This window comes from Giraffa tippelskirchi, chromosome 1, assembly GCF_054371585.1.
Source record: "Giraffa tippelskirchi isolate mGirTip1 chromosome 1, T2T-mGirTip1v1.2.pri, whole genome shotgun sequence".
NCBI classification, from domain to species: domain Eukaryota; kingdom Metazoa; phylum Chordata; class Mammalia; order Artiodactyla; family Giraffidae; genus Giraffa; species Giraffa tippelskirchi.
Window position 1 is genome coordinate 136876013 of NC_137275.1, and position 27980 is coordinate 136903992.

A 27980-nucleotide genomic window follows, 5' to 3' on the forward strand; every position below is an offset into this window, starting at 1 on the left:
CGCTCCAAGCGAGGGGAGGTGGCGCAGCTCGCAGCCGCTCGCGCCGGGTCGCGCCCGGGGGGTTTAGAGGTGCGGGGCGCACCTGGGGCGAGGGCAACGGGAGGGCGGGAGGCGGCGGACTCCGTTTCCCCGCCCTTCCTCTGCCTGCTTCGGGGGCTGGAATCCGCCTCAGACCCTTGCCCGCGTCTTGGCTTCTGGCAGTCTCCTCCCGCTCCCTTCCCGGGTTGGAACGAGAGTCCTCCCCCGGCTCCGGGGCCTTGATTTTTAAAGATCTATCAATGAACTCGTTCTTCTCTTGGGGAGGAGGGGGCGGGTACGACTCTGTCCCCGAATCCATCCCGGGTCGCAGATGATTGCAGAGTGCATGCTGGACTGTGGGTGGCGGGAAGACAAACTTTTACCAAAGTGCGCCCGGGCAGGGGGACCACGTTTAGGGCGTCTTGGTGTTGAAGGCGGAGGCTCGGCCCCGGGCTGCGAAAGGGAAACTCCGCTGCGTCGGCCGGGTCGCCCCGGGGACTGCTGATGCTTCTCGGAGAGAGAGGGTGTGTGAAGGGCGTACAAATCCTTCGGAACCCCTGGGCCAACAACTGTCAAACATCTGGAATCCCAGCCCCTCCCTTTCCCTGCACTCAGGAAGAAGGTGAAAACCCTTTAACTTTCCTGTGGTTGCTACTCCCTGCCTTTGGACCCCTCTGGAAGGGTACAGGGCCGACCCCCGGCGCCTGGCAAGTAAGTACCAGACCGAAACCCCAGACTTCTCAAGATCCCCCCCCTCACCCACCTCCCTGACCCCTCCCAGACGTCCGCCCCGCAGGGACCACGCGACAGAGCCGATGGAGATCGAGGCGAATGGCCTTTTGTTTCTCGGCGTTTCCCCTATTGTTCGCCTTTCTAACATCTGGCGGGGCTCGGGACACAAGGAAGCCCCTCTTGTCCTCCTCCCCCGCCCCCCTACGCCAGCCTACCGGCCGGCTTGCGCCCGGGAGCCTGCCTGGGGAAGGCGAGGAGCCCGACCCCCGCGGGGCCGCCCCACCCGGGCCTTGCGGTGAGAGGGCGGAGGGAAAGTTGTTCCTTCTCCGCCTCCTCCGCTGCCTGTGGCCCCGGGCGCATTTCTCAGATCTTATCCCTAGCGCGCTGCGGAGCGGAGATCCAGAAGGTGCCGCTCGCGGGAGAGAGTGGAGTCGAGGTGCTGACCCAATCCCGGGTGCCCTTTTCCTGTGAGTTCCAGTGGATTCCAATCTCCACCTAAAGGCGTGTGGTTGGCCCGTTGCCAGGCGGTGGGACGGGATCAGGGCAGGTCTGGTAGGCAAACAGCTAAGTCTAAGACTCTGAGACTAAGGCTCTGAGTTTCCAAGGGCCGAAGGGCAGGCGAGTCGCCCTCTTTAAGGAGGGCGTGTGTGCAGTGCTGTGTTCAGTTGTGTCCGACTCTTTTGCGACCCCGTGGACTGTAGTCCGCCAGGCTCCTCTGTCCATGGAATTTCCCAGGTAAGAACACTGGAGTGGGTTGTCATTTCCTTCTCCAGAGGACCTTCCCGACCCACGTCGGGAAGGGTCCCCTTCTGGAACCCGGGTCTCCTGAGTCTCCTGCATTGCAGGCGGATTCTATACCGCCGAGCCACTAATGGAGATGTAGAAATAACCTAGGAAGCCTCGAGACTTTGCTTAGAAATAGGAGTAAAGTGGCTCCCTCCAGAATGAACCTGGGGTCCTGACTTCGCACAGCGCTCCAAGTTGAAAGCCTGGGTACCCTCTCAACATTTGGTAAGAGCAGACCTGGAGGACCCAGCACTGACTGTGTAGACGTTTCCCAGTCTCTGCGAATCTTTGTCTGGGGACCGAATTCCCCTGTGTGCGCGCCGGTGAGATTATAACGACCCTATTATTACTCTGCCTTTCCTATCAAGTTGTGTGCTTACACACGGTGCTTATTCTTACTGACCGAGGATTATTAAAGAACTAGGACTTACACCTGAAACTAATATAATATTGTAAATCAACTATGCCTCGGAGGGGGAAAAAATAGAATTTGGGCAAAAACATAGTAGCCACTCTGAGAGGGCAGGGTCCCCAGATGGTGCCCCCAGAGTTGCTTAGCTGGTGAGGGAAGACTGTCTATATACCTGTTGGAATGTATACCTGCACATAGCCTTACATATACTAGTGTTAGCTTTTTCTGTCTGACGTACAGTCAGTGCCTCTCCCAAGAAGGCTCAGGGAGGCTCTTTTTTTTTTAATCCTTCACTTTTTGATCTGTGCCCCAAGCCAGGGGAGGGAGGAATTTTCTGTATGAACACCTGTGACCTTGTACCCACTGGAAGGACCTTGTACCCACTGGAAGGCTTTAAGTAGAAACTGTGCCTCTGCACAGTTTCAGGAGTTTGCTCTACCAGAGTTGGAACTTTTGAGCTTCCATTTAATAAAGAAGAACAAAGGAGACAAAGTCAGTAGAGAGGACACACAGGACACATTCTCCAGTAATTTCTGGATATTACCAGTGGGACCCACAGAAGAAAGAAAGCAAAATCTTAGAAGTGCCAGAAGGCACTTTATAAATACTTCATTATGAATATGATCCCCAAGGAAGGATTCCTTTGAAATTTAGCAGCAGCACCACTAGAAAAGCTGGAAGCGCCTGGGTTGCTCAAGAAGTGTCTGAAGGCATCATTAACAAAGTGAAAGGGCAATGTCTGTCCCAGGCTACTCCAGTAAGGAAAACAGGGTAATTATAGTGAAAGATAAGCTTGTATGACTTCTTTAATTTTAGAATTAGAAGAAAACCCTCTCCAGCATTGAAGAAAAATAAAAAATACAGAGAGGTGAAAATTAAAACAGAAGGAGAAGGGATATTGTAAATAAGGCTCCATTGAACAATCTTATCCAATTGCTTATGTGGAATAAATTTCTGGAGATAGGATAACTAGGTCTAAGGGGTTAATGTACTTTTTTTTAGGATATTTAAGATTGCTATATTGTCCTGTAGGAAACTTGTGCCAGTTACCATTTCCCTATCAATACATAGGATTTTTTTCTTCTGTACCCTGCACCCCACTGATACTCTACATTATCACTCTTTTTTTTTTTAAATCTCTACTAGACTGATGAGAAGGAGTATCTTATTACCTTCTTTTTTCTCTAATCACAAATGAGAGTAATCATTTTTCATATTGTCTGTTAGTATTTCTTGTGATGTTACCAGTTTGTGTCCTTACTTATTTTTCAGTGAGAATATTCTCCTTTTTCTGACTAGTGGTGCTCTTAATAAAAGCATCCCATTCTGACTTCTGCCCCTGCTGGTACAATCAGATAAGCTTTATTAACTAGAAGTGCTGATTTTCTTTCCTTCTGCAAACATTTCCTATTGCAAACATTTGGCAAGATTGCAACCATTAATTGCTAAAGTAACTGACATGGTCCCAGGAGAATCATTAAAGGAGATCATGCGAAGGCATTGTTAGAGAAATTCATGAAAAATATCAAATGTATACTTTCTGCTTTGTAGTTTGCATGTCCCAATTCCTTTATAGTTTGTAATGCTTTTTAAAAATTTACAACACTTACTGATGAGTTGTTGTTACTAAATGGATGATATGAACTTGACTTGTTGTCTGATCCTTCTACTGGTAACCAGAATGCTGTGATCCACAACTAGTTCTTGTTCTTTTAAACATTTCTTCTAACTTTTGAGCTGAGTTTTATTTTAATACTTTCTCAGTATAACTATGTTGGAGTTTAACTATCCAGCTATTCAACTATGGATGCATCTTGAGTCTAAACCGTTTAGCAGCATGCTATGAAAACAATAGCAAGTAAAGGACTTCCAAGAGTTGAACTGGATACTCTCTGTGATGCATTTGGGTAGCCACAATCTCTCTGTTAATTCTTGCTTGAAGGTAGATGATTCTGAAATGGGGTAGAAGAGAGAGAGAAAGGTAGAGAAAATTCATTTCAACTAAAAGGTGAATTAATGCAGATGAAGGACCACACAAGAAAATTTAAGTAAATAATCTCCATAATCTAAGTACAAAATAACTTTCAAAAAGAAAAAGTATATTAAAGTGTCGTGTATTAGTAAGAAGATTAGTTTATTTAACAAGCAGAAAGTGGCCTTCTAGTTGGGAAAAATCCAGTGTGAAATTCTTCCATAGTCTAACCATAGGTATTTCATTTCAGGTACAAAACAGACAAAAAAAGACAGATATTAAACTTCTCTGCAGCATTTTTCATGCTTTTAAGTGTCAAAATTGCATAATATGTATTGGGAATAAACAATGCTCTTTGTATTAGAATCATAAGCTCTTAAAGGTTGAATGAGACTTCAATGGTCATCTCATTCAACCATCCAATATCATTATGGATCTTCACTCTCTTGCAGTAATAAAATACCAACCCACAAACTTTCTGTCATTTTAACCAAACCAGGCTGAGAAACAAATGGGTCCAAAATTTCTATTTTCTTGTTTTTAGAGTAGGGAGACAGGGAAGGTTTTAACTCTGTGGGACCTTGTACAGGCTTTTTTAATGTGCTGAACTTTCCTAGAATAAACAACCTTGGCAGCAAGAGAGTTAAGTCATTGAGGTGTTAGATTTTGCAGTATTCTCTGAGCCGTGTCCTCTGCCCATTGGTTTGAGGGAGTTCAAAAGCAACAGAGCAAAGCAAGTACAAAGGAGCAAAAGGAAAGAGGAACAGAGAATAGAAGATGGGAGGGCGAATCTTCCTCTAAAACTGTCTTCAGGGCTTCCTAACAAGACTCTTGATCACCCAAGGGGTGGTAGGCATCACCTTGTTTAGAGAGGTGAATGTGGCCAATGTTGCAAGGCCAAACTTCAGAAAAAAAATGACCATTACCCAAACCACCAATAATCCAGTTGGGGCACAACAAGCCTTAAAAAGAAGATGAAGGAAGAAGAGAAGGAAAAGGAAATTTTGGAGAGAAACAGAATTTTAATTCTTTTTTTTTTTCTTCAGAATTTTAATTCTTAGAATACATTAATACCTTATCTCCTCCTGAGTAGTGCTGTGAGTTTCTGAAAGAAGCAGAAGCACCTTCTGATTTCCACTTGGACAATCTCCCAGGCACAGTGACTGTGTTTCTTATCTTTGAGGAACCTGTCTATCCTGTTGAAATATCTCCTCAGTTCTAGGTGGCCCGGCTGGAGGACCAGAGCTCCTGAGGGTCTCCTGAGGGTCTCCTCTCCGGCTGAGAGAGGCTCTTCCCTCTCTCTTATGTCTTCATTTTCCTCCTCTTCTTCTTCCAAGCATTGCTCCGGGTACTGCGGCTGGTCATCAAGTCCGATCTGGACTTGTCTCAGGTGTTTCTCTTCCCAAGTGGATTTGAAGGTGTCTTGAGTGAAGATGTGGAAGGCCTGTCTGGACATTTCATAGAAGGCCTCCTTGATGTTCCTCTTCAGAGGCTGGGTGTGTGAGAGGATCTCTTAGGGCAACTCAAAAGCTTTGCTTTCTTGTAGACTCTCTATAGGAAATGAATTGCTCATCCTGCTCAGAAGTCTCAGATTCTGCCAGGTGACGCTCCTCAGGCGAACATTCAGTGAGTTGCAGTCCAGAGAGAGGATGCCAGTGATGAACAGACCCATGAGGCCCACCAGCCACACATACTTTAGAATCCCATCAGGCTTGGTGCTCATTTTTTTCTCCCTCACCCATGGAGGTGAAAAATCCACAAGACTCAGAGGTTGACAGTGAGGTTTTAGGTCTTCATGTGCCTTTTATACACCTGGGTATCTTCAGTGGGGAGGAGTTTTTGCATTCGTCATTTTATGGTACTCTGGGTTTCAGCCCCTTTGCCTCTGAGGCTTTTTTGATTTGGGGTGACTGTGCTGACTTTGGAAGTGCTATCTTTTTTTTTTTTTTTTTGAGAAAAGTGAGCAGAGCTTTGTGATTGTGTCCTCATCGATGGCTGGATGATTCATCCCAGTACGATACAATTCGTCAGCACGAGACAGATGCACTGTTTCAGAAAGCCCTGAAAGCTATGATTCTAAACACTTGCTCACCCAACACTGTTACATGAGAGAGAGTGATCCTCCAAGAAAATCTTTTTTTTGTACCTGGCCCTATAACCAAACCGCTTCTCTCACGGAGTTAATCATCGACGTTGATCAAATGACTATGATTATTTGATTGCAAGGCCACTAGAACATAACATGTTTGAGGTTTTTTTCCAGTCTTGTTAAACTTCTATATTTGGATGTTTTCTCTTTTATTTGAGTTTTTTGTGTCTCAAGAAAGATGAAAAACAGAGTGGATCATTGAGCATGGCACTTATCACATAGAAGACTAGACCAGCTTAGTTTTGTGTTGCCACTAGAGAATGTTGGAACTCTCCAACTGTGCTTTCCTGTAGTGAAACCTGAACCAGCACTTACCATCCCCACCTAGCATTTTGTAAGCCTCTGATCTCTTTCTTAGAAATCCTGCAGGGGCTTGTATACTGGGCAATATTTTTCTGCCTCATTAACTTCTCTCTTGTAGTATCTAAACTTTTAGATGTGGTTTAGCAGTATTTTAAAACTTTAGCTTAACTTTCTTTCTTACTGAGAAGCTCTATGTGCTGTAAAGATTTTTTGTTCTTATTTGTTTTTGAGGAGGTATGTGAGTAGGTGGTCATCCACTTTAGCCAAACTAATTCACACCTGGACCAATATTCCTGTGGTAATGAGGGCTGTCCACCATTTGTAATTTTCACTTTCTTTGACCAGGTAAGCTCCTTCTGGTATGGTCAAAGACAATGGATTTTTTTCCTCCAGGAACCTGAAATAGGATGCCATTAAAGAAGGCTAGTTTTAATTACCACCTTAAAAAAAAAGAAATGCACTAATTTTTAATTTTAATAGTCATTTTATTTTATTTTATTTTTATATATATATTTTATTTGGCTGCTATGGGTCTTGGTTGTGGCATGTGGGATCTAGTTCCCTGACCAAGGAGCGAACCTGGGCCCCCTGCATTGGGAGTATAGCGTCTTAGCCACTGGACCACCAGGGAAGTCCCTAATAGTCATTTTAGAATGGTAAGCAACCACAGTTCCTCAAGGATGGCAGACTTTGACTGGAAATTTGGCTTAAAATGTTCATGTCTAAATTAATTGGCTGCACCAAGGACTAATTGTAGACAAGTGAGATTTCTTAAAATCCTGGATTTTTGGACTGATTTATTTTGAGAAGAAAACTTACTACACATGTTACTTTATATGTTCTCTCTGTATAAACTCTGATTTTGCAGAGATATTTTGTGGGATGACTAACTTAGAAAAATAATCAGGAAAATGAGACCTTTTATATAGGATTATAAACTGACACAGACTTCTTGGAGAGCAAAATGGTGATATATATCAAAAGCCTTAAAAATGTACATGATCTTTGACTCAGCAATTCTCCCTCTAGGAGTTTATCTCTAAGATAATGATGGATGTCTCTAAGGACTTACCTGTCAGGAAGTTCATCACGGCAAAAAGCTGAAAACAATTAAAACATTCAGCAGTAGGTACTTGGTTAAGTAAATCATCAGTAGGAAATGTCTGCAAGCATTCAAAATTATGCTGTGGGAATATACTTGGTTACTTGGATGAACAAGCTTTGCAGCTTAAAAGCAAGTTTACTTGGTAGTATATAGAGTCTGTTATATGTTAAATATAAACACATGCATATATGTACAGAAAAAATCTAGAAGTACATATTGCTACAAACATTAAGAAAAATAGTTGGGAAGTATGAACTATGCATTTATAAACTCTGTGTGTATGTATGCATAACAACAAATATATGTTTATAAAATGCCAATGTCTTCTGAAGGCCAGACCTCCTTATATACCTCACACTACTTCTTATTCCTAAAGCTTCTTGAATTGTCTCAGTCAGAACTGCTTGTTCCTCTTTTGGGCTTTTACAGTGCTTTGTCCTCCTTAATTTTGGCTTTTTAAAGTAAATAACTGTGTAAGTGCTGAACTCCCAATTTTGTGTCCCGTCCACCTCTACCCACTCAGGGCACTTAGCATAGTTCCTACTGCTTTGAGACAGTTTCGTTGTACTAACCAAGCTAAGAGTTTGTTCAGCTGAACTTCTATGCTAATAGGTTCTGCCAGTGGGTGATGGAGTTGGCTGGAAATTTGGCTGTTGGCCACCACCTTGAAGGTCCCTGTATTTTCTGTCAGGTACAGTTTTGTCATCTTACCCCCCTTACCTCAAATTTCCTCCCTTGATTGTCATTCCACATTTTATCCTCATTTATTCAAAACCATATTTTTAGCATCTACTACATGCCAGTCTGGAGAAGGCAATGGCACCCCACTCCAGTACTCTTGCCTGGAAAATCCCATGGACGGAGGAGCCTGGTAGGACACAGTCCATGGGGTCGCTAAGAGTTGGACACGACTGAGCGACTTCACTTTCACTTTTCCCTTTCATGCACTGGAGAAGGAAATGGCAACCCACTCTAGTATTCTTGCCTGGAGAATCCCAGGGACGTCGGAGCCCGGTGGCTGCTGTCTATGGGGTCGCACAGAGTCGGACACGACTGAAGCGACTTAGCAGCAGCAGCAGCACATGCCAGTCACTGGGCTAGTTTTTAAAGAAGGAGGGGTAAGATAAGTCCATGATCTCAAGGAGTCCATGGTTGAAGAAGCAAGCATGTTCTGAGTGTTTTGGATACAGGAGTAATTCCTAGGTCTTTGTTATAGCCTGTACCTCATTCCTCACGTGCTGATGATGTTGACAATATTCATGACAAGAAAGGAAAGATGGTTGACATGCATGGTGTCTACCTCTTCCACCATCAGAATTGCCTGATTTAACAAATAAATGTACAGAAGACCCATGCAATATTTGGGATGTACCTGTACTAAAAATCCTTCATTATGTATCTAAAATTTAACTGGGTATCCTATATTTTATCTGGCAAGCCTATACACCATGCCAGCCCCACTGACCTCTTAGAGCAGAAGTGAAGTGAAGTGGCTCAGTCATGTCTGACTCTGCGACCCCATGGACTGTAGCCTGCCAGTCTCCTCTGTCCATAGGCTTTTCCAGGCAAGAATACTGGAGTGGATTGCCATTTCCTTCTCCAGGGAATCTACCTGACCCAGGGATCGAACCAGAATCTTCCACACTGCAGGCAATCTCTTAACCATCTGAGCCACCAGAGAAGCCCAACTCAGTCATGAAGGCCTCTGCAGGAAACTTTTCCTCTGCTAGCTGTCCGCCTTATGCACAGGGGCATTCGATTGTGTTTCTCTGTGCTGGTTTTATTGTACACCCCTCCCTGACAACTGTGCACACTCCGAAGAGGGTACCTGCCGTGCTAAGACAAAATAGTACACACACACATACAGTCACACATAATTGTCATGATCAGAAACATTATTGGATGATCAGTGTTGGTCACGGAGAAGGCAATGGCACCCCACTCCAGTACCCTTGCCTGGAATATCCCATGGACAGAGGAGCCTGGCAGGCTGCAGTCCATGGGGTCGCTAAGAGTCGGACACGACTGAGTGACTTCACTTTCACTTTTCCCATTCATGCACTGGAGAAGGCAATGGCAACCCACTCCAGTATTCTTGCCTGGAGAATCCCAGGGATGGCGGAGGCTGGTGGGCTGCCATCTATGGGGTCGCACAGAGTCGGACACGACTGAAGCGACTTAGCAGCAGCAGCAGCAGCAGCAGTGTTGGTCATGCCTCTCTTCTGTAAAGCCATGCCATCTGACTCCATCTCAAAATATAATGAGAAAGTGAAAAAATGACAGTGTAAGAAAATGTTTTTATTCCAGAATTTGTGTGCCACAGCTGCCCAGTCTGTTGCTGTGGGCTATGTGTTCGCACGCTAACATTGTTCCATAGGGCTTCCTAATTTGGAGCTAGTGGTAAAGAACCCACCTGCCAATGCAGGAGACATAAGAAATGCATGTTTGATTCCTGGGTGGGGAAGATCCCCTGGAGGAGGCCATGGCAACCCACTCCAGTATTCTTGTTTGGAGAATCTCATGGACAGAGGAGCCTGGCGGACCGCAGTCCGTGGGGTCTCAAAGAGTTGGACAGAACTGAAGTGACTTAGCACGCATCGTTCCATGATATCTGCTCTCATTTCTCTAGATCGGGGGAAAAGTGATTATCAGGGCTGCCCTGTTGTCAGTGGAACTATGTGAATTTGACATGGGGATGACATGGTTACTGGTAATGAGTGAGACACAATTTGTTTGACAAAGTGAAGATGAGACATCTAGGTCTAGATGAGATAGCCATGACACACTTATGGGCATTTGGCATCGTACGGTAAGATTGATAGTGCTCCAGGAAAAGGCAAGTTTTAAGCCAGATTTTGAACAAGTTGATCATACACGTGTTACGCTACTCAGTGCATGTAAGTTAGTCATTGCGTTTGTGGGGTCACTAGGTGATTGAGCCCAGTAGGGAGCTCAAAGATGGGAAGCTTGTTGTATCCATGCCTAGCAGTGCTTTCCATGTGGCTTGCAGACCATGGCCACCACAAAGTCATGTGGAACTGTTTTAGCCCAGACCAATCCTGATGCACTGACAACTTGGTGTTTCACCCATTTCCACAGCCTTTCCGCATTGGGGTCCGCCTCTCCCCTGGTCCTTTCTTGGTTGTTCTCTTGATGATGTACCTGGTATAGAAACTTATAGCGACTACACAGGTAATAGGTGGATGTGTTCATATTGTAAAAATTTAAACACTTCAGATACAGTGAAAGCTGGCTTGCCAGCTCCACCCCCGATCATGTCTCTCTTCTCCCCTGCAGTAACCCCAGTTATCAGTGTGGTAGGTCCTTGCTTGGTGTCTGTCTCCCCACCAAACACTAAGTTCTGTGAGCACACGTCCAACAACTGGCTTGTCCGCTGCTCATTCTTGAATGCCCACAGGGCCCACAGACATGGAGAGACACCTGGACCACTTCCTTGCTGATCTATAGCAGGGGAGTAGCGAGACTTGCACTTATGTTTTGAAAATTACCAAAACAGGATTATAAAGATTGTGATATGCCTCGAGATTCAAGCCTGGGACTTGTATCTCTGTGACGGTACAGGTGATATCATTTGGATATGATATGACTTTTTAAATCTGTGTTATTGTAAATCCTTAGTGAATAGGAAGCCCAGGGTAAAATGGCTCACCAGACCTGGATCAGACAGGTCCAGTGCCTTTCACAGCACCCTGCACATACTAAGTACTCAGTAATTATTTGTTGGGTGACTGAGGGAAGATGATGAAGTCGTGTCTCTCGGTGACAGGGAAGTTATTTGGTAGTTTTAGTTCTCCTGGTGTAGAGACATGGGGCGGACAAAGTCAGGTGCTGGGGAGATTTGAGAAGTTCATAGAATGGTAGATAGCAGCTGAAGCATTCATTCAGTGTCCCCTCCTCCTTCCATTGCTTTGTCTTTGGGATTCCCCGGGGCTGGTTAGGTCATGAACACCAACATACCTCCATGCTAGTAGCATCACATAGTTCTGTGTTATTTGGTTGACTCACACATCTTTGCCTCCAGACAAGACATATATCTTACTCAGTTTTATATGCATGGTACCTCTTCAATAAAGACATCAATGTTTGTTGAATAAAAGCCTGCCAGGTGACTTTTTTATGCTTCTTAAGTTTGGGTGTTAACTCGTGCTGAAAAAGCTGCTGAGTGGTTCCAAAATCATGACTTCCCCCTCCCCTGAATGTTGGCACTTCTCGGTATCATATGCTTCCAGTGATTGTCACTTTACCACATCACCCTTAGGGGTTGAGTGGACAGACTTAGGGCTGGCTCTCTCTCACAGGCCAGCTTCAAATGATGCATACAGTAACTTCCTCCACAGGGCTAATTGGAGCTTTTAGAAAAGGATCCCTGATGAATAGAGGCTTCACCTGGTGAATAAGTATATGTAAGTAAATAGACATGTACCATCGGTAAAACCTACCTTCAGTTTGGGTTTCATCAGAACAGCTTCCATCCGAATCCTTGTTCCACTCTTGTTGCTCTTGGTTCATTTTAACACTAATGGGGCTTTCCCTTTTGAGATGGTGGTAAGCATTTCAGATGAGAAGAGGTCACCTCCCAGAATAACCCTCTGTTTAACCCACTGAATAGATGTGGATTTCTTCCCAGACTGTATCCGAATACACCTGTAGTTTGGAAAATCAGTGAGAGTGGAGTGAGAGATGGACAGAGATGTCCTCTTGTCTTGGCTAAAAATTTTAAAAGGAATTGCCTTGGCAGAAAGAAGGGTAGTGTCTTTTTAAAATTACTGTCAGTTTGCATGTGGTCATAAGATTTCCTAACATTTATAAAGAACAAAGAAAGGCTTTATTATGGAAAAATTTAAGTGGACTTTTCTTTGACAGAAAGTTCACATGCCCCAAATTTTAGGCGTTTTTTTTTTTTTAGTATCTGAGCAATGCCTGGCTTTGAGGATGGTGTCTAGAATAATCTAGTAGAGCCATGGGGTGCCATGTGGAGGGGGCTGTTTTCTTCTTGACAACTCTCCTGCCTCTAGCTAACCTGTGAAGTACGGACTCTAAACCCTAGAATTTAGGGTTGGAAGGATACTGAGAGATAGACTTCGGGTTAAAGGGATCAAGTGACTTGCCCAAGGTCACAGTGGTACTTGGGGGTAAAGTCAGAGAGGGCGATTAATTCATTTAAGCCTAAAATCAAAGCCTCTCCCTCCTCTTTTCCCTCCTTTGTGATCTTCCAGCATATGCCCCTCATGAACCATGCCAGATATGTATCCGTGAGTTCTTGGCAGATGTTAATGGGACTGAAAGTTGGCTTGATTATTTCACTTCTGCCAGTTGGGGCTACAAGTGTTGGAGAATGTAGTATTGATGGTTTCCCAGGACTGCTGTAGTAAATTTCCATGAACATTGTGGCTTACAACAATAGAAATTTATTCCCTAATAGTTCTGGAGTCTAGAAGTCCAAAATTAAAGTGTCATCAGGGCCGTGTTCCCGCCAAACCTTCAAGGGAAGACTCTTGCCTCTTCTAGCTTCTGGTGAGTGCTGGGAATCCTTGGTGTTCCTTGCCTTGTAGAGATATCACTCCAGTCTCTGCTTCCATAGTCAGATGAAGTTGTCCATGTTTTTGTGTGTGCACATGTCTTCTAGACATTGCCTTTGGTATTCTTTGGTGACAATCTGCACAGTTACTAATTACAGTAAAGATACTATTTATGTAGTAGATACTAAGTACCAACTCTTTATGTAAATTATCTTTAATTCTCATAGCCACTACACAATGTATTAATAGATGTTATTCAGTTCAGTTCAGTTGCTCAGTCGTGTCTGACTCTTTGCGACCCCATGGACTGCAGCATGCCAGGCCTCCCTCTCCATCACCAACTCCCAGAGCTTGCTCAAACTCATGTCCATCAAGTCAGTGATGCTGTCCAACCATCTCATCCTCTGTTGTTGCCTTCTCTTCCTGCCTTCAATCTATCCCAGCATTAGGGTCTTTTACAATGAGTCAGTTCTTCGCATCACGTGGTCAAAGTATTGGAGTTTCAACTTCAACATCAGTCCTTCCAATGAATATTCAGGACTGATTTCCTTTAGGATTGACTGGTTTGATCTCCTTGCAGTCCAAGGGACTCTCAAGAGTATTCTCCAACACCACAATTCAAAAGCATCAATTCTTTGGTTCTCAGGTTTCTTTATGGTCCAACTCTCACATCCATACATGACCACTGGAAAAACCATAGCTTTGGCTGTATGGACCTTTATTGGCAAAATAATGTCTCTGCTTTTTAATATGCTGTCTAGGTTGGTCATAGTTAAAAGATGTTATTACCCTCAGTTTAAAGAGAAGGAAATGGAAACTTGGAAGTATTAGGTGACTTGCCTGATATCACGTATCTGGAAATCCACAGAATTAGGTTTCAAACCCAGGTCTGTCTGAGCCCAAGTTGTATATTTGCAAGATGTAGGGGTTCTAAAGGTTTGGTATAAAATCCACTGTGTGTGTATTTCATTCCCAAAAGGATTTGAAGAAGCTTATAAATATATATGTGGGCTTCTCAGGTAGCTCAGCGGTAAAGAATCTGCCTGCCAATGCAGGAGATGTGTGTTCCATCCTTGAGTTGGGAAGATCCCCTGGAGGAGGAGATGGCAACCTGCTCCAGTATTCTTGCCTGGGAAATCCCATGTACACAGGAGCCTGGCACACTACAGTCCATGGGGTCACAAAAGAGTCAGATGCAACTGAGCCACTGAGCATACACACATAAATATATACAACACAGGAGAATAAAAACAGTTAAAGAAATTAGAGTTGAGAGAAAACAAGAGCAAGAAAACAAGATGAAGTCAACTGCAGTCTGAACATAAGTGTGCCTGCCATAATGTCTAGTGTCGTTACAGAAGAGAGATTGCAAATCTGTCTCTAGGCTTTCTAGGAGCGAGGTGGAACTATGCCCTGCTTCCCTAGTATCTCAGATGGTAAAGCATCTGCCTGCAATGCAGGAGACCCGAGTTCAAACCCTGGGTCAGGAAGATCTCCTGGAGAAGGAAATGGCAACCCACTCCAGTATTCTTGCCTGGAGAATTTCACGGACAGGAGTCTGGCAGGCTATAGTCCATGGGGTTGCAAAGAGTCGGACACGACTCAGTGACTAACACACACACAAAGTAACCACGGTATCCAAGAGATAAAACAAACTAGCAGCAAAGCTAAATCCTCAGTAGAGGCAAAGCTCTTCTTTTTTTCTTTTTTCTTTTTTGTGTATGTGGCCATATCACATGGCATGTGGGATCTTAGTTCCCCAACTAGGGATCAAACCCGCATCCCCTGCATTGGGAGCTCTTAATCTTAACCACTGGACTACCACAGAAGTCCCAAAGCAAAGCTCTTCTTGGTGCTGAGTCCTGGGGGGAGTTTTTCCTGCAGTCTTTCTCAAAGAGAGTGCTGTAGGGTTTTCTGGACAAAGACCCCAGCAGCTTCCTTACAGGAGTTAACTGTCACCACCATCACCACCACCATATGTATTGCAAGGCTGAATTTTTTTTCAAAAATTAACAATTAATTAATTTTGGCTGTGCTGGGTCTTCGTTGCTGTGCGGGGGCTTTCTTTAGTTGCAGCGAGCCAGGGCTACTCTGTAGTTGCGGCACTCCGGTTTCTCCTTGCCATGGCTTCTCTTGAACTGAAGCACAGACTCAGTAGTTGTGATGCACAGGCTTAGTCGCCCTGTGGCATGTAGAATCTTCCTGGACCAGGGATCTAACCCATGTGCCCTGCATTGTCAGGTGGATTCTTAACCACTGGACCACCAGGGAAGTCCCAAGGCTGAATCTTGTAACCTCCCTCGATGCAGGTGGATGTTACATGGCCAGGGCAAAGTTTCTTGCAGGCTTTCTGCAGCAGCTTGTTGAGTTTTCTCCTGTCGAGCTGCGGAACGGAGTTCATGAGTTCTGGATTGGGATAGCATTTCTTCATCAGGGCTCCAAGTATGGAAAAGTGTAGTCACACATGTTGGCATTCCCAGGACACTCAGTGTGGAGAAACTGCCCTGACATTTCCAGAGTCCCTGCCCAGATCCAGTTCTGTGTTTCCTATTATACGTACAGAGGAACTTTGGGGAAAACTGTTTGTAGGCATGACTCTCTTCCATTTAGTCAGAACTGGAAACACAAACTATTTTGTCATATTGACCCAGTGCCATCAGCAAAAGTGAAGTGTGTGTTGGACTTCCATGTAGTTGTGGGCTTGCTTTGCCACACTCCTCTAAGGGTGATAGTTCTGGATGTGGGGACTCAAGCAGGTAGCCTGTGGTTTGACTCTGCATCGAGGGGGCTTTTTTCTCTTCTGAGAAAGCTTCTTTGTAAGTTGGAGAGCTTAAAATTCAAAGTGAAGATATACTTATGCCCTCAAATATTGTAGATAATTAAATGTTAAGACATTCTCTTGGAACTATTAATTTTGTAAACTCAAACATTTTTTATATAAGAATCAAACCCATACATGGATGGCCTCAATGCTAAAACTTTATATTTCCAGGAATAGTGCACTTAAGGGAACAGAAACTGGCATTACCCTATAACCATCCCCACTGGGAGAGGGCAGTAATACTCATTGCTAAATGTGATAAGACTGTTTCTCATGGAAGATCCATTGGACAATGAGTGCTAAAATTATCTGTTCCCTATAATTTCATCCATCCATCCATTCATTCATCTTTGAGGATATGATGCCTGAAACAAGATAGTGTAAAAGGTAAAGAGGTGAAGAGGTTCATGTCTTCATAGAGTGTCCAGATTTTCAGACAGTAAAGAATACAATTTCAGTAAATCTTTCATCCAATTTTTTGTTGATGGGTGGGGCTGTGTTCCCTCCCTGTTGTTTGCCTTGAGGCCAAACTATGATGGAGGTGATGAATATAACGGCGACCTCCTTCAAAAGGTCCCATGCACACACCCTGCACTCAGTGACCCAGACACTGCTGACCCATGCCTCTGCCAGAGACTCTTGGATTAAAGATTTATGGAACGTGGCCTGCCCATCAGAACAAGATCCAGTTTCCCCTTCAGTCAGTCTCTTCCATCAGGAAGCTTCCATAACCATCAGAGGGCAGAGAGAATGAAAACCATAATCACAGAAAACTAACTCACTGATCACATGGACCACAGCCTTATGTAACTCAATGAAACTATGAGCCATGCAGTGTAGGGCCACCCAAGACAGACAGGTCATAGTGGAGAGTTCTGACAAAACGTGGTCCACTGGAGAAGGGAATAGCAAACCACTTCAGTATTCTTACCTTGAGAACCCCGTGAACAGTTAGAAAAGGAAAAGAGACAGGACACTGAAAGATGAACTCCCCAGGTCAGTAAGTGCCCAATATGCTTCTGGGTATCAATGGAGAACTAACTCCAGAAGGAATGAAGAGATGGAGCCAAAGCAAAAACAATACCCTATTGTGGATGTGACTGGTAATGGAAGTAAAGTCTGATGCTGAAAAGAGTAATATTGCATAGGAACCTGGAATGTTAGGTCCATGAATCAAGGCAAATTGGAAGTGGAAAAACAGGAGATGGCAAGAGTGAACCTCGACATTTTAGGAATCAGTGAACTAAAATGGACAGGAATGGGTGAATTTAACTCAGATGACCATCATATCTACTACTGTGGACAGGAATCCCTTAGAAGAAATGGAGTAGCCATCATAGTCAACAAAAGAGTCTGAAATGCCGTACTTGTATGCAATCTCAAAAATGACAGAATGATCTCTGTTCATTTCCAGCCATTCAGTATCACAGTAATCCAAGTCTATGCCCTGACCAGTAATGCTGAAGAAGCTGACATTGAACGGTTCTATGAAGACCTACAAGACCTTCTACAACTAACACCCAAAAAAGATGTCCTTTTCATTATAGGGGACTGGGATGCAAAAGTAGGAAGTCAAGAAACTACCTGGAGTAACTAGCAAATTTGGCCTTGGTGTACAGAATAAAGCAGGTCAAAGTCTAAGAGTTTTGCCAGGAGAATGCATTGGTCATAGCAAACACCCTCTTCCAACAGCACAAGAGAAGACTCTACACATGGACATCACCAGATGGTCAACACCAAAATCAGATTGATTATATTCTTTGCAGCCAAAGGTGGAGAAGCTCTATACAGTCAGCAAAAACAAGACTGGGAGCTGACTGTGGATCAGATCATGAACTCTTTATTGCCAAATTTAGACTTAAATTGAAGAAAGTAGGGGAAACCACTAGATCATTCGGGTATTACCTAAATCAAATCCCTTACAATTATACAGTGGAAGTGAGAAATAGATTCAAGGGATTAGATCTGATAGAGTGCCTGAAGAACTATGGACAGAGGTTTGTGACTTTGTACAGGAGGCGTTGATCAAGACCATCCCCAAGAGAAAGAAATGCAAAAAGGCAAAATGGTTGTCTGAGGAGGCCTTACAAATAGCTGAGAAAAGAAGAGAAGCAAAAGGCAAAGGAGAAAAGGGAAGATATACCCATCTGAATGCAGAGTTCCAAAGAATAACAAGGTGAGATAAGAAAGCCTTCCTCAGTGATCATTGCAAAGAAAGAGAGGAAAATAATAGAATGGGAAAGACTTGAGATCTCTTCAAGAAAATTAGAGATACCAAGGGAATATCTCATGCAAAGATGAGCACAATAAAGAACAGAAATGGTATAGACCTAACAGAAGCAGAAGATATTAAGAAGAGGTGGCAAGAATACATGAAGAACTATACAAAAAAACATCTTCATGACCCAAATAACCACAATGGTGTGATCATTCACCTAGAGCCAGACATCCTAGAATGTGAAGTTAAGTGGGCCTTAGGGAGCATCACACGAACAAAGCTAGTGGAGGTGATGGAATTCCAGTTGAGCTATTTCAATTCCTAAAAGATGATGCTGTGAAAGTGCTGCACTCAATATGCCAGCAACTTTGGAAAACTCAGCAGTGGCCACAGGGCTGGAAAAGGTCAGTTTTCTTTCCAATCCCAAAGAAAAGGCAAAGCCAAAGAATGTTCAAACTACCCTACAATTGCACTCATCTCACACGCTAGCAAAGTAAATGCTCAAATTCTCCAAGCCAGGCTTCAACAGTATGTGAACTGTGAACTTTAAGATGTTCAAGCTGAATTTAGAAAAGGCAGAGGAACCAGAGATCAAATTGCCAACAACCATTGGATCATCAAAAAAGCAAGAGAGTTCCAGAAAAACATCTATTTCTGCTTTATTGACTATGCCAAAGCTTTTGACTGTGTGGACCACAACAAACTGTGGAAAATTCTGAAGGAGATGGGAATACCAGGCCACCTGACCTGCCTCCTGAGAAATCTGTATGCAGGTCAAGAAGCAACAGTTAGAACTGGGCATCATGTAACAACAGACTGGTTCCAAATCAGGAAAGGAGTACGTCAAGGCTGTATATCGTCACCATGCTTATTTAACTTCTATGCAGATTACATCATGTGAAATGCTGGGCTGGAGGAAGCACAAGCTGGAATCAAGATTGCCGGGAGAAATATCAATAACCTCAGATACGCAGATGACACCACCCTTATGGCAGAAAGTGAAGAAGAACTAAAGAGCCTCTTGATGAAAGTGAGAGAGGAGGGTGAAAACGTTGGCTTAAAGCTCAACATTGAGAAAACAAAGATCATGGCATCCAGTCCCATCACTTCATGGCAAAATAGATGGGGAAACAGTGGAAACAGTGACAGACTTTATTTTTTTGAGCTCCAAATCACTGCAGATGGTGACTGCAGCCATGAAATTAAAAGACCCTTGCTCCTTGGAAGAAAAGCTATGACCAACCTAGACAGCATATTAAAAAGAAGAGACATTACTTTGCAGACAAAAGTCCGTCTAGTCAAAGCTATCATTTTTCCAGTAGTCATGTATGGATGCTAGAGTTGGACTATAAAGAAAGCTGTTCAGTTCAGTTCAGTTGCTCAGTCGTGTCCAACTCTTTGCCACCCCATGAATCGCAGCATGCCAGGCCTCCCTGTCCATCACCAACTCCCAGAGTCTACCCAAACCCATGTCCATTGAGTTGATGATGCCATCCAGCCATCTCATCCTTTGTCGTCCCCTTCTCCTGCCCCCAATCCTTCCCAGCATGAATTGATGCTTTTGACTTGTGGTGTTGGAGAATACTCTTGAGAGTCCCTTGGACTGCAAGGAGATCAACCAGTCAATCCTAAAGGAAATCAATCCTGAATATTCATTGGAAGGATTGATGTTGAAGCAGAAACTCCAATACTTTGCCCACCTGATGCGAAGAACTGACTCAGTTGAAAAGACCCTTATACTGGAAAAGATTGAAGGCAGTAGGAGAAGTGGATGATAGACGATGAGATGGTTGGATGGCATCACTGACTCAATGGACATAAGTTTGAGTGACCTCTGGGAGTTGATGATGGACAGAGAAGCCTGGCTTGCTGCAGTCCATGCGGTTGCAGAGTCAGACATGAGTGAGAGACTGAACTGAACTGAAAGAATACAGGGTGTTATAGGTGTTATAAAGGAAATTAACAGGACAAAAGGGTAATTGCAGAAGTAATGGCTGAATTGAGACTTGAAGGATGAGGAAAAATCCGCAGTGTTAAGATCTGGAGGGTCGGCATTTCAGGCAATGAGAACAGTAGGTTCAGAAACTGTCTTGGGAAAGAGCTTGGAATATTCAGGAAACACAAAAGAGATTGGTTGTGTTGGAGTGAAGGGAGTGGGGTAATTGGTTCTAGGATACATTGGGATTGGATAGGGCATGGCAGGCTGTGACAGAGTTCCAATTTTATTCTAAGATTAGTGTAGGTACATGAAAGAATTTTAAGCAAGAGAGTGGCATCATGTGACTCATGCTTTGAAGAGATCACTTTGGGGACTCCTTGCTGGGAGCTGTTTGGAAAGGGGGAAGAATGGAATTAGAGAGCCTAGGATGAGAGCAGATATTTCAGCAGGCCGGGTTATAGTTATGGAGGCCTCGATAAAGGTGGAAGCAGTGGCAATGGAGGGAATAAGATGATTTGAGAAAAGCTGTTTATGATGTATTTGGGTTCAGGCTAATACCTGTGATAACCAAAGGCAGTGTTCCAGAAACACCGTAGATATCCATTTGATTATAAGGTCTTTACTGAAATAACATGGTCGTTTTTTGATAGCCAGTAAGTAATCTCATTTGGCATTACATCTTTAACTGGATGGCGTTCAACTAGGGTAGGTCCCTTATACTTCAGACAACAAAATAAATAATTTACTTCATTAGACCTGGGTTGGGATTGAAGCTTGAATTTCCCAGGTTTAGCTTGAGGCTTAAGTTTCTGAGTGTCCCCTGATACACAGAAATAATGCATATCCCTGTATGCTTCAGCTTTTTTAGATAAAACCATGTGTCTCACGATCAATTTAAATCATGGATTACTATCTATAGTCAAATCATAATGGAATATATAATTACTGTAATCATACAATTCTGAAGTTAAGAAAGAGATTGTAATCTGTTAATTACAAAATATAGATGAAAGCCTGTATATAGCTAACAACTCCAATTTTCTCCAGTTTGGTTTTTCTAAAAAGTCTCAGAAATGTCTAATTGTCAGAAGTGTCAGTCTGTACTCTGACACAAATTATACTACCATGAAACATAGGTATTTGACAGGCTGGGTCAAGATGTTCTTGTCACTAAAGTCAAGCAATGACAGACTTTTCTTTTGTTATAGAAACATTTTTAAATGAAATGATTATTTTGCATTTCAAGGTTTTCAGGAACATTTTTCTTAAACTTTTGGCACTTCTGATGGTTTACCTGGAGTAGAAGCTAGGCTGCAATGTTATCTTAGTTCTAGATTACCAGCTACTTTTAAAATAATTAATTAATTTTTGGATTTTTGTCTGCACTAGGTCTTCGTTGCTGCATAAAGGGTTTCTCTGGTTACAGCAAGTGGGGGCTACTCTCTAAAGGCAGTCCTCAGGCTTCTCATTGCACTGGCTTCTCTTGTTGCAGAGCTTGGGCTCTAGGGTGCTTGGGGTTCAGTACATGAGGTGTGTGGGATCAGCAGTTGTGGTGCACAAGCTTAGTTGCCACATGGCATGTGGAATCTTCCTGGATCAGGGATCGAACACGTGTCCCCTGCATTGGCAGGTGGCTTCTTAACCACTGGATCACCAGGGAGGTTCCTAGGCTAGCTAATTTAATAAGCACATCCAAAAACATAGAATGGCTCGAACCTGATTGGAGTATTTCTCACTCATACGTAGTTTGGAACTTGCAAGAAATCTATTTTTGTGGAAAGATAGTTTCAAACTATACTTGAGTGAGAAATACTCATGCGCTGTGGTTGGCTTTTTTCCTCAAGAAGTGATCAGGAATTAGACATTTTCCATCTTGTGGTTCTGCTATCTCCCTTGTGGCTTCCAAGGTTTCCGAGCTTATCTTTATCAAGCTGGGGCAAATGGCAACAGCTGGAGGGATGTGCATGGGAGCATTGTATGGGTTAGGCTTGAAGGGGCGCACATCACTTCCAGTCATATCCCACTGGCAGGGACTTAGTCACATAGTCAGAGCTAAGAGTGAGGGCTGCCAGGAAATTCAATCCAGCCATATGCCCAGGAAGATGAGGCACTGCCTTGATGAACAGCTAGCCCATCTCTGCCATGCTTCTGACCCATTTGGAGAAAGTCTAGCCATCAGGATGTGTTGGCACTGGTTTGAGTTGGCTTGGGGATTGGGCTGTCATGAGGGGGCACCTTGTAGAGACCCAGTAAAGTTTTTTTTTTAAATACACTTGAAGAGAAGTGGAGTTGTCACCCACAGGTAGCTTTCTAGTAAGTTTCCTTATTTATTTCTGAGGAGTAGAACAAGAAACTGTTGAAATAGAAGATTCTCATTTTTTTTTCCCCAAGGGCAATACAAATAAGAAGAGAAATGATTAATTTGTCTCTTTTTTTTTTTTAAAGCATGTTTTCCTTGCAAGAAATCTATTTTTGTGGAAAGATACTGTCATTTGCTCTTTTTAAAACAAAAAAAACAGAACCCATGGAGCTTATTTCCCAGGGGAACCAGCATGGAGAAGACAATCCTTCAGTACCATCCATAGCTAATACTGCATTGTGTGTTAACCATTCATCAAGCATAGTATGACCAAGTTTGCAAACATTATTTCACTTTAACACCAAAAGAATCTGGCAAGATCCCATTTTATAGTTTTGGGGAACCAAGGCTGCAAAAAGTTACATAATTGGCAAAGGCCACACAAAACTAAGGTCTGCCTGATTTTCTGTTAAACTGTACTTAAGTGAAATAAGTTTCTTGAGTATATCATGTTTTTCCTTCTTTCTTTTTTTAAATGGAGAAGAAAATCTGTCACCTAATAACATCATAGCCATAACTTCTCAGAAGCCTGACTTCTCATAGAATAGGTTGAACGCACTTGGGTCCTTTTTCCTGTCTGAACAGCAAAACAATTTCTCTCTCCCTATGGTCAGTTTAGATGCTGCAAGCTGTTTATGTCCAGCTTTGACTGGACATGGGGGACCAGACAGATATGGGGAACCAGACATGGAGGACCAGACAGACATAGGGACCAGACAGATTCCAGGGTGTGGCTGCAATTCATTTCTGGCTTCTGGGCAGAGGGAGGCAAAAGTACGCTGGCCCTGTGAGAAGGGGTGAGAGTTGAGGCCTGCCAGGGCCTCTGCACCAGCATGTCTCAGTGAGCTAGTTCAGGTCAGCTTGGGGGATCCTGATGCAGAGACAGGCTGTGTGTCGGACCAGAGCATCCTGCGGTTAGAAATGGGGCAATGTCAGCACAGCATCTTCAGGTGCAGAAAGTACTCAGATCTGTCTTCCCTAAGTTGGTTTCATGAAACACTAATTTTGCAAGAAGTTCCATGAAAAAAGCTTTTTGTGATTCAAGAAATTTAGAAAACTTTATATGTTTAGTGTAGACTCACGGTGTGTATTAGCATATTATAAACCTCTAAAAGCTTACAGCAAGACACCTGTTAAGCTTGTTTAAACCATGATATGACGAGTTTATTTGACTATGTACTTTAAATTTTTTTATTTATTTATTTTACTGGTGATTCTTAACCACTGGACCACCAGGGAAGTCCGACCATATACTTTTTTTAAAAAATCACACTTAGGAATATCCTGAGGAGCCAGTGTTTAGGGGAATGAGGAGTCAGAGCCTTTATGAAAAACTGGTCTAAATGGGGCATAAAATGCAACTAAAGACCCTCCCCATGCCACAACAAAGATCATAGAGCCCGCATGCCACAGCTAAGACCCAGCACAGCCAAATAAAAAGTTATTTTTAAAATAATTAAAATAACAACCACTTAATTATCAATTATTATTAAATTAACATAAATTATTAATAACAGTTTGATTAATAATTAATTAAAATAATTTTATAAATTAAAAAAGAAGATACCATTAGAAAATATGTAAATCTAAGGCCCAAATATCAGTGCAACTTCATATCAGTGGAGGATTATGAAATTACTCTTTTATTAGGGCAACATAGGCTGTGACAGTGATGGAATTATAACCCCAGTGTTTTCTTTGGTTTTAAATAGAAGAGGGATATGAGAAACTCACACCTTTTATATTGTAAAATGCCTTTTGCTCCTCTTTTTTTTGTTGTTTTGTTTTCTTCTCCCTTTTCTTTTTCCAATACCACATAAGCTTCTTGCTGCCATCAAGTCACTTGAAATTGTCATGTTTATACTTTTCAGAAGATATGTTGAAATTCCACTGAAAGGAAGATAAAGATATTTGTAAAGTACATATTGTACAAAAGGTGTTTCATAAATTTATCGGGCTAATAATTTTATTTGATGTGTCTTTAAATTGGGGAAACTGAAAATACATCCTCCCTTCCTGCCTGCCTGCCTGCCTGCCTGCCTGCCTGTAGCCAATATAGGTTGACCCTAAGGCTTGGGATGAGAACTACAAAACTCAATGGTCAAGATGAAATAGGATGACCTGGTACAGTGCCTACCATGTAGCAGACATGCAATACTTTTTTACAATTGTTATTATGGAAAATGTGATAGATGAAATCTCAGGTGCATGGAGGAGGCACGTAGCCTGGTCTGGGCTCGGCATGGGTCCCAGTCCTCTTGGACAGATGATTTGTTCAGGTGTGTAACAGTTGAAAGGTAGATGATGGTTACAAAATGTGTGAAATTTAAATGAAAAGCATCTTAATTAGAGCTATTGAAATAAGATCCCAAGATTCTAGGAGAAAATCAAATTAGTGGTCTCAAGTTTCTGTCTGATTCTCCTGTGGTTCCTCCAAAATTTCCAGTGATTCCTAAGAAACACTACAGTGACTCAAACAGCCCAGGCAGTAGAGCTCCAGGACCACAGCCTGGAATACATCAGTACTAAGGCAATGACCACCCTTTTCTCTGCTTTCATGATGACAACCCTTTTGCCAAAAGGAGAAAATGTTTTAGTTTTCATGTGGCCATCTGCCCAAGTTTTTGATTTGACAAGTAAGAGAGGAAAGCAAAGACCATGAGTGTATTTGGTGAAATGTTATTTCCTGATCCTTGTTTTTTTTTCAATATAGACCACCTCGAGAACCACTGGTTTATTATTATTATTATTTAATTACTCAGCCATAAAAAGGAATGAAATTGGGTCATTTGTAGAGAGGAGTCTGTCATACAGAGTGAAGTAAGTCAGAAAGAGAAAAACAAATATCATACTTATTTTTTCCCTTTAGTTTTAAGAGCCAAAGTAAAGGACAGTGGAAAGAGAAGAACAAAATAAACAAATGAAAAAAGAAAAAAAAAAAAACAACCCACTCAGCTCTCCAGGAAATGAGTCTCCAGGCGGAACTAGAGTATGTGTCCAATCACAGGCATTGTGTGTTGAGTCAGTAGACAGGTTCTGGGTTTGCCGACAAGCACCTGAGGGCTTCTGCAAGGGAAGAGCCTCTCCTCCACTGCCTCTCACAGCCCAAGGGCTTCAGAGTGAGGTTCCTAAGGGGAGCTGGAGAGAAGGCAGACTCCCTGCAGAGCTGTTTCCATGGCATTGATCAGGGGCCAGAGGACAATTTAGTGCGTCATTCCCAAAGTGTTCCATGCAGTGTTATGTAAAAAATAAATGGATAAAACTCGTGGTTAAAATAAGTTAAAATTGTTTCCGGGCTTCTCAAGACCTCTGATTATGCAGTGTGAACTGTGAGCATCCAAGGAGGAAGAATGTGAATGCAGTTCTTTCCAGACTCCCTAGAAAGTGATACCTAGGGACTAGTGTCTCAAGCAGCTCTTTGAGCAAAGCTGATTCAGGACCAAAACACCAGGCTAAGTCACTTCTTTGTTCTTGCCCTCTCCCAGGGGGTCCAGCTCCAGATACAGATGTTTGCAGGCAGCTTGTGGCTCAGATGGTAAAGAAAATCTGCCTGCAGTGTGGGAGACCTGGGTCCGATTCCTGGATTGGGAAGATGCCCTGGAGAAGGGCATGGCAACCCACTCCAGTATTCTTGCCTGGAAAATTCCATGGACAGAGGAGCCTGGTGGGCTACAGCCCATGGGGTCACAAAGAGTCAGACATGACTGAGCAACTAACACTTTGCCTTTCCAGCAGCCAAATGGGGGTCACTGATCAGGAGAGCATCCATCATTTGGAAAAGCCTGATGGTGTCTGGTAGGCCAAATAATGGTCCACTAAGAACATCCACATTCTAATCTCTAGAGGCAGTGAATATGTTCCCTTTCATGTGAAAAGGGCCTTTGCACATGTGGTTAACTTAAAGATAGTGAGAAAGGGCATTATCCTGGATTATCAGGATGGGCCCAAGGTAATCCCAGGAGGCTTTATAAGAAGAGGCTGAGAGCTGGCAGGCTCCATCACAACCTGCCACCATGGAAATAACTGCTCCAGCCCTAAGAGGATGTGGACAGCACATTAGAGAGTCCACTGAATGATTAGCTGTGATTCTGGTGCGGCTGGACAGCCAAACTTTGGAGGAGTCTGATCACTATTTTTGGCCATGCTGAGATCGAAATCAGGGGCAAGTAATCAGGAGGAAGAGACCAAAGCATGGGAGAGCTCTCATGATGCTAAACCAAGGTCCAGACCACTGGAGAGAGAGGGCTGGGCCCCTTCTAAGCTAGAAACCCCCTCCCAGAGCTGGCGGGGCCTGAATTGCCTCCACTAGCATTTTCATTTATGGTAACTTGCTAATTTGAGAGACGCTGAAGGTCTTGTTACTTAGTCTTGTTTTGGCCTTGTAGAGCACTTGGACTCAGAATTGGAGCAGATGGAGAAAATGACAAAAACATGAAATAAAAAGTTGGTAGGTCTGACATTTTGTGGTCAATTTTTCCTCTAGTAAAACACAGGTACCTTGTAAAGAAAAGATGAAATTTGTTCTACTCCTTAACCAGTCCCTTCCTGCACCCCCCTTCCCCTCCTTATTCCTTTTGATTCTTAGGCCCTACATAGACATCATTTTGTCTCTCCTGTTTAGTCACCCCTAACTCTTTATTCTTAAACAATTGGATGCCTGGAGCCTGGCTCTTACTTCCTTGGATTAGGAAACAATGGGGTCAAAACCTCTCATTCTATGCAATAAGTGATCAGCTCACACTTATGGCTTTGAGACCCTCCCCCTTCCAAAAAAAAAAAAAAGTCATCAGATCTCTGAGGGAGGCTGCTAAGAAACCAGCAGAGAGATGAGCAGGATAATAGAGGACATTGTCACAAAGGGCTGTCAGCATGTTTTCCAGTTGCTGATCTCGATGCTTAGGCTTAAGTACTAGATTTTAAAAAACGATTTGTGTCTACCTCCTTGTGATGTTTTCTTTAGAAAGACTGAATTTGTTCTTACCTGTAATAAGAATTTAGTTTTTGCATTCCAGTAGACTGAGGGTTTCATGGCCACCTGACCAAGGCTTTTAATCTGGAGAACCAAGTCTGAGCCATTGGGAGTGGTGGTCTGGAGATGCTGAGTTAAGAGAAGATTCTGAAAGAGCCTCTGTCTGATTGGTTAATGGCTGCCCTGGCTGTGCACTTGGGGAGGTGTGTGTTTGGCCATCTCTGGACTAGAGTTTCCACCAACAGTGTCCTCAGTTGGCTGAAGAGTGGTTATTCTGCTTGTTTTTTGTTTTTAATGATACTCAATAGTTACCTTTAACCCAGTGGGATGTACTCTAGTTTTTGAGTTATTCAGAGGTGAAATGCTGAAAGTCTCATGATGAGTTAAAGAGGCCATTGTCTAGACTTTGGGGAAAAAGTGGAAGACAATTAAATTCCCACAGAAGCATATTCTTGAATGAGAAAGAGATGGTGAAAGTAGAATATGTAAATATTCTTCTGTTTTGGTATTGCGTAGGAGACACAGACCAGTAACTCCACTGAGATAGGTAGGTCTGGGATCTATATTGCTAGAACTGCTGATAAAAAGGTTGATTGGGGTTTAAAGTGGAGAATTCTCTCATTACCTCATTTGACCTGATGGCAAATAGTGAAGTAT

The 27980-nt window shown here is 43.1% G+C and overlaps 2 protein-coding genes and 1 long non-coding RNA gene across 8 annotated transcripts in view; 1 reads left to right on the forward strand and 2 right to left on the reverse strand.

The window, feature by feature from the left end:
• The window catches only part of MOB3B (MOB kinase activator 3B), a 291141-nt gene that overhangs the window by 217 nt on the left and 262944 nt on the right, over positions 1-27980 (forward strand). For 3 of the 6 annotated variants that reach the window (XM_081497877.1, XM_081497901.1, XM_081497888.1), the window contains exon 2: positions 634-729. The exons of the other annotated variants lie outside the window; for them this stretch is intronic. The gene's annotated coding sequence lies outside the window, so the exon portion shown is untranslated. The remainder of the gene's footprint in view (positions 1-633; positions 730-27980) is intronic. 6 annotated transcript variants of the gene reach the window in all.
• LOC145509343 (uncharacterized) lies at positions 3291-27973 on the reverse strand. The gene is made up of 4 exons (XR_014056023.1): positions 27336-27973; positions 24091-24244; positions 11938-12142; positions 3291-3900 (listed from the first exon to the last, which is right to left on the reverse strand). It is a non-coding gene; the product is annotated as an uncharacterized LOC145509343 (long non-coding RNA).
• IFNK (interferon kappa) lies at positions 4996-5643 on the reverse strand. Its single transcript, XM_081497902.1, is given in 1 exon segment — positions 4996-5643. A coding segment is annotated over 1 exon segment (648 nt).